This window comes from Eptatretus burgeri, chromosome 4 (assembly GCF_056783735.1).
Source record: "Eptatretus burgeri isolate ZD-2024b chromosome 4, Ebu_testis_v1, whole genome shotgun sequence".
In the NCBI taxonomy this organism is placed as follows: domain Eukaryota; kingdom Metazoa; phylum Chordata; class Myxini; order Myxiniformes; family Myxinidae; genus Eptatretus; species Eptatretus burgeri.
This window is the reverse complement of record NC_140964.1, coordinates 49,187,766-49,194,362: the sequence shown is the minus strand read 5'-3', so window position 1 is coordinate 49,194,362 and position 6,597 is coordinate 49,187,766. Positions and strand designations below refer to the sequence as shown.

Sequence of the window (6,597 nt, the reverse complement as noted above, 5' to 3'; positions counted from 1 at the left end):
GGATGATAAGAGGTGGTGGTGAACAGCTATTTTGAAGGCCTGGAGAGAAGAATGGGAATGAATAGAGTGAGGGAGTTTATTCCAAAGGTGGGGAAAAAGAGGAATGAAAGAGTGAAGGTGAGCAGTGATTCGTGATTGTGGTAGTTTTACCAGAAGGGGGTTGTTGGCGGACCTTGTGCGCCCTGCGGAAATATGGTGGGGACAAGTCGCAGAGAGAGCAGGGGGGGGCGACGCTGGAGAGGAGTTGGTAGAAGACAGAAAGACCACCGACCAACCTGCAGTGATTGAGTGAGAGGTCCATAGACTCAACCTCATTGCGGGAGATGCCAATGATCCGAAATGCCTTCGTTTCTACAGCGTGAAGCCGAGAAAGGTGGGAGGCAGGAGCACCAGCCCAGAAGGGAGAGCAGTACTCCATCACGCTGCGGACAAAAGCCTTGTAAGTGGTCAGGAACTCAGGTGGGCCGAGGAATGACTGCACGACGGAGGATTCTCAGTCGGCGACTGGCTTTGGAGGCGAGGTTTGAAATGTGGCTTTCCCAGGAAAGGTCATGGCAGATAGTGAAACCCAGAAGCTTGAAAGAAAGGACTTCTTCCAGAGGCTTGTTGAGAAAGTGGATGGGGGGGGGGGTTTCTAAACTGTCCTTTCGAAGAGACATAGTGAGAGTGTGAGATTTGTCCGGACTGAAAGACATGTTCCACGTGTTGGACCAGTTTGTGATTTTATCCAGATCAGCAGTGAGCGAAGAAGCTGCTGCTTGCCAGTCTGAGGGATGACCGATGGTACGACAGAGGGTGGAGTCATCAGCCAAGAGACATAGAGGATATTCCAGAGAGTCGGAGAGATCATTGATGAAAACAACAAAAAGAACAGGGCACAGACCGCCACCTTGAGGAACTCCAGCCTGGACAGGAAGGGGGGATGAAAGAACTCCATTTAGGGCCACACGGTGACTGTGACAGGAGAGGAAGTCTGCGAGCCATGAGTGGAGATGGCCTTGGATACCATAGGAAGAGAATTTGGTGAGCAGGGCAGGGTGCCAGACTGTGTCAAAAGCACGTGATATGTCCAGGGATACGGCTCGGAATTCCTGTCTGGCATTGAGGACCTCCATCCATTGTTGGGAGAGCAAAAGCAGCATATCCAGTTCAGAGTGACCTGGTCTGAAACCAAATTGATGATAGAAATCAAGCCATTGGAGAAGAGGAAGGATTTGATGTCTGAAGTGATGATGGATTCCACAACCTTGCTGATGATTGGTCTGTAGTTGCAGGGATCTATTTTTGCACCTTTTTTGTGCAGGGCAGTGATGTTTGCTGATTTCCAAGGAGATTGCAGATGGCCTTGAGCAAATGAGAGGGTGAATAGAACAGAGAGAGGGTGAGCAAGAGCAGAAGAGCAGGCTTTGAGGACACGTGGGCTGATGCCGTCTGGACCGGTTGCAGAATCTGAATCGAGGTTTGAAAGCAAGCTCTCCACCTTGTCAGGAGAAAAGGACACAGAGTCCAGGGACAGTTGGATGCGACTGGGTAAGGTGGGTAGAGAAAGTGATGGGTTTTGGACACAAGATTTAGCTGCAAACACCGAGTTTAGACATTCAGCTTTATCACGTGTGGAATCAGCAGTGCGGCCATTTGAGGTAAGGGAGGGGATGGAGGGGGAACATACACCAGTAACAGATTTGATTAGATGCCACCAGGATTTTGAGGAGGGAGAGAAGTTTGAGAGTTCAGACTTGTGATGAGAAATATGTTGTTTTCTGGCTCTCCTGAGCCTCGACGGCGGTGAGGTGGTTCTCTGATAATAGCCAGAGAGATGTCCACTTTGACAAGGACGTGGTCAGAAGAACCAATTTGTGTGCAGGCAGAGCAGCAGATATTGTCAGGGAAGCAGCATCCAAGAAGCATCCAGGCAGAGCACAGAACGGCATGCAACGACACGAGTGCAGCATTTCCACCAGCCTTGAGAAATTCAGCATGGATGCCACAGATCCCTGGAGCTTTACCCCATTTCAACCGGTTCACCGCAGCCTGTGTTTCCACAAGTGAAGGTGGACCACAGTTGATTGGAGGGTCAGCAACAGTTGTTGTAACACCCCTGACATCCAACTCGACAGCTGGTAGATCAGCCTGGTACAACCGCTCAAAGTAACCGGCCCAGTGGGCCTTCACTTCGGATTCCTCTGTCAAGAGCCTACCACCCTCCACTCGAACTGCAGTACACCGAGGGATGGGCTTGGAGGAATGCAATGCGTGAATCCCCTGGGAGCAAGACGAGAATCTCTTGACCACAGGTGATGCTCTACCCCCTCACAGATTCCTCGCACATAGGCCTCCTTGTCCACCCTTCGCGCACATACAGTTTTACGCCTCAGCTCCATGAACAGCTCACTTCTGCCATTCAGCCTGGCCCTGTGACTCTGCTCAATGGTATCCAGTGTCCCTTGAGAGACAAAATTCTTCTTTGCCCTATGGTGAGTTCCAAGACATCCACCAGCAACATCAAGGACGGTGGTCTTGAAGGCACTCCACAACTCTTCAGGACCTCCCAAAGCACCCAGACCCCCCAAATCTCCACTCAGCTTGTTCGCAAACTCCTCAGCTACCCTCTCATCCTTGAGCTTGCCAACATCTAGCCTAGGCTGGGATGGTACCATTCTCCAGGATTTAAGGTGCAACTTAAGAGTTGCTGCAACAAGCTGGTAGTCAGTATTGAGGAACTGAGCACTCCGGTACACTCTGCAGTTCTGGATCATCCTCCAGCGACCTTCAATGAGGACATGGTCAATCTCCTTCGCCACACCACCAGCGTTGGAATACCAAGTCCAGCGATGAGCTTGTGGGCGCTGAAACCATGAACCGACCACCCTAAGTCCATGACTTCTTGCAAAGACAAGGAACTTGGTGCTATTCAGGTTCACAGTTCCTGACCCATGGGGACCAATCAGCCTCATAACCATCCCTATCAGTTCCAGTCGATGCATTGAAATCCCCCAAGACTAGAAGTGTATCTCGACTGAGGCACTGATCAACCATAGACTCGAGCGTGGCATAGAATGCATCCTTCACTGGAAAGGTCGTGGTAGCAGAAATAGTAGAGAGGTTTAAACTACAATTAGATTGGTACCTAGAAGCATTGGGGATAAAGGGGTACATGTGCATGGGCAGCATATAGATGGGCGATTAGACACCTGTGTCGTGATTGTGATGTCTCTGAGAGAGCCTCGTCAGGGGATTAGTTTGTTTATTCCTCACCCAATAATCTTTATCCCTCCAACAATCATAAATAAAAATCCTCCCTGTTATTATTTATTTTTTATTACCGTCATCGTCGTCGTCGTCGTCATCATCATCATCAGATGGCTGCTATATCATATGTTCGTTATAACATGAATGAGATTCTTGATCAGATGTTTGGGAGAATGTGGGTGATCTCTCTACACTTCACATTCACAAGGCCTAAACTTTTTGCCATGTTATTGTTGTCCTCTTCTGTATGTACAGCCTTCATCTTGTGTTGGAGCCCTTACTTTATATTCGACATTCTGGACAATTACAAGCTCCTGCCAGATACTGACGCCAGAGATTTTGCTGCAATTATAATTCACAACCTACCAGCTCTTAACAGCGCTATCAATCCATTCATCTACTGCTTCTCCAGCCCAAAACTCTGTCAGAATTTTCAGTACGTCACATTGTTGCAGATAAAATACACTTCTACTCATCCACGATGATGACACAGAATGGTGGTTTGATACATTTCTCACCTATGAAGCTTACAAATGAAGGTTCTCATTGTAATTGTGTTGCATTGTCAAACTTACAACTCGAGATCTGCGATGACAAAGCGATTTCCAAGGGTAAGCCTCCCAATGGCCATATTCTGCGATCCAATGGCCATATTATTTTTGAACCGTCACATGGCCTTGACCTTCAACATTGAGGGATAGAGTGTAAATTGAGAAAATGTGTCCCCATCTACAATCTATCCATAAAACTCACCAACATGAAAATGGAAGGAAAATTATCCAAGCTATGATCAAAAAGGAATTTTTAGTTAATTAGTTTAGGTGCAGAACTTCAAAAAGTAGGTCAAGGACAATAATCAAATATCAGGCATATACAACTTCAGTGCAGATCCACGATTATGATGCAAGGACATCTTGAAAGTCACATGCGGCATTTGAGATTCCGCATTGGCAAAATTGAGCGATGACAAAAAAACAGTGCTGTTTTCTTCAGACCATCATTTAACCTTGACCTTTAACCTGGAAGAGTATGGTGCAAATTAAGTTAAATGCACCTTACTCTAGGCTATCTAGAGAGTCTAAAGAGAGCAATTTCATTATGATCAGACAAACCTTAGTCGAATGATGGTGGAAAATATTAAATTGTCCATAATTAGGTCATTATCTTGAAATTTAGGTCAAGGCCAAAAAAATTATGTCAACCCAACATACATTCTGTTCACATTTATGCAAAATTGCATTCCAAAAATCCCAGCTGGCTCTGAGATACAGCTCGGAAAAAAAAGGAAGAAAAAACCCCCTAAATGATGCTTTCGTACTCCTGGGGGTCTAGGGGGAGGCGTAATTAACCTGATTCCCGAAAGATTGAATAGAATGTACATGGTTGATTTCGAAGGTTGATTCATTATTTTCTGAAGCATCTTCATAAATGAATGAATTGCTCCAAAGCAATTTTGCCACATGTAATGAACTCCTTTAACATTCCTCATGAGATTATTTCACTGCAATAGCTATATTAAAAAAAAAGGCATCTGTCTCACGGTGAGCCATTCCTCCAGTAACTATCCGAACCCATCCCCTCCTCCACCACCCTTTATATCCCAGGTTCGGTTCAAGAATCCTGCAGTCCTGTCCACGGGTTCCCATTCATTCTCACTTCCAGCCCAGCCAAAATGTGCAAGTGAGCACGAGTCCTGGGCATCGCACCCCGGCAAAGGCTCAGGAAAGCAACAATGACATTCAGAGCCAAAAGTCATCTGATGCTCTCACTCCAAGCATCTAGAGAGGACAGCTTTCACATGCTCATGCCATCGAGGGGGAAGCACTTTCACCTTTTACATGTTTTACATTAATTAGTATATTGTCTAAGTACTATACTTCCGGTTTTATTTTGCAGTAAAAGTACTGTATAACAAAGCATAAGTTAAATGCTAAACACCAATTGTCATCAAATTCATAACTGGAAGTCAGATGAGGATACAGTGGTGTTTCGTGTTTCATATAGATGGACAGCATACAGTGTCTGTATCAAAGATCCACAAAAAACATGGAACTTTTGAAATTACTTGATCTGCACAAGATTGCTCAGCATGCATGCGCAAAAACCCCGAGTAACAAAGTCAATCGGGGTGGCCTGGACATATTTCATGCCTGTCAGATAAGTATTGTGGAATGAAACGACAAAAAAAAAACTTTTTAAGAAACTAAAAGTACTTGTAAAAGTACCTGCGAAAAAGGGATGTGCCTCTGCACAACAAAACAGTTGGATAACTTCCTGATCAACATGTACAAAAAGTTGACATGTTACAATCCATATTGCAAAACTCCCGACGATGTGGGCCCCTGAAAGGCCGAAGGTTCGTAGATGGTGCGTTCTACCCAAACCTTTGTGCTTCTTAACACTGATGGGAAGGTCATATCCAGGGCTAGTCAATGCACAGAGTACATTTGAAATGATATTTACTATTAATAATGTTTGGGAGGGGGGGGGGTGGGAGTCATATGCTCTGTGAGTGCTGTTAGAAATACAGGTTGTTCCAAAAAGACCCGGATAACTTTGGTTGTTGTCCGGGTATTGTCCACAACCACAACTGATACAATGATACCCTTTGATATTTAGAACCACAAATGATACAATGATACCCTTTGATTTATATGATACAGAAACTCAGAAAGTTTTGTGTACACCATCAATACACTTCAATGTGAGCTCCGTTTGTCATGCGCAGAACATCAAGGTGGTACACGAGTTCTTGTGATGTTCATCTCAACATGTTTGCATCCACCAGTGCACATTTAGCTGTGATCCGAGAACAAAGATCCTGCAGGTTTGTCACCTTGGTGTTGTTGACAACATCTTTGACAAACCCGCGCAGAAAAAAAATCAAGAAGGGTTATGTCTGGTGATCGTGGGGACCAGGCGGTTGGTTTGTCTCGGCCAATCCAGCGACCTGGAAACTTCATTCAGGATGGTTTAAACTTTAAAGGATTAAGGCACAATGAGGGGGAGCACTATCATGTTGAAAAATGATATCGGGTTGTTGGTTTTCACCCTATGGGATGACGAATCATTTCAACATGTTCATGTAAATTGTTGAGGTCACTATCATCCGCAAAGAAAAACGGACTCACCAAGCAGTCATGGAGAAGGCCACTCTACACATTGACCTTTGGACTATCGCGTATGTGTTCAATGACCAAGTGGGGGTTGTCAGAGCTCCAGATCCTCATATTGTGCCAGTTGACCTTCGCCAATCCATGAAAGCAAGCTTCGTCTGTGAACATGACCTTTTTAATCCTCTGTGCAGTGGTGGTTGGTAGTCCTAGTTCTCTGGATGTGCGGCGAATT

The 6,597-nt window shown here is 45.5% G+C and overlaps 1 protein-coding gene across 1 annotated transcript in view; it reads left to right on the top strand.

Moving 5' to 3' along the window:
* NPSR1 (neuropeptide S receptor 1) overlaps positions 1–5,031 on the top strand; it is an 82,481-nt gene extending 77,450 nt beyond the window's left edge. The window contains exons 10-11 of the mRNA XM_085876534.1: positions 3,505–3,685; positions 4,854–5,031. Coding sequence (XP_085732660.1) covers positions 3,505–3,685; positions 4,854–5,031 — 359 coding nt within the window. The remainder of the gene's footprint in view (positions 1–3,504; positions 3,686–4,853) is intronic.
* Positions 5,032–6,597: the final 1,566 nt, after the last annotated feature.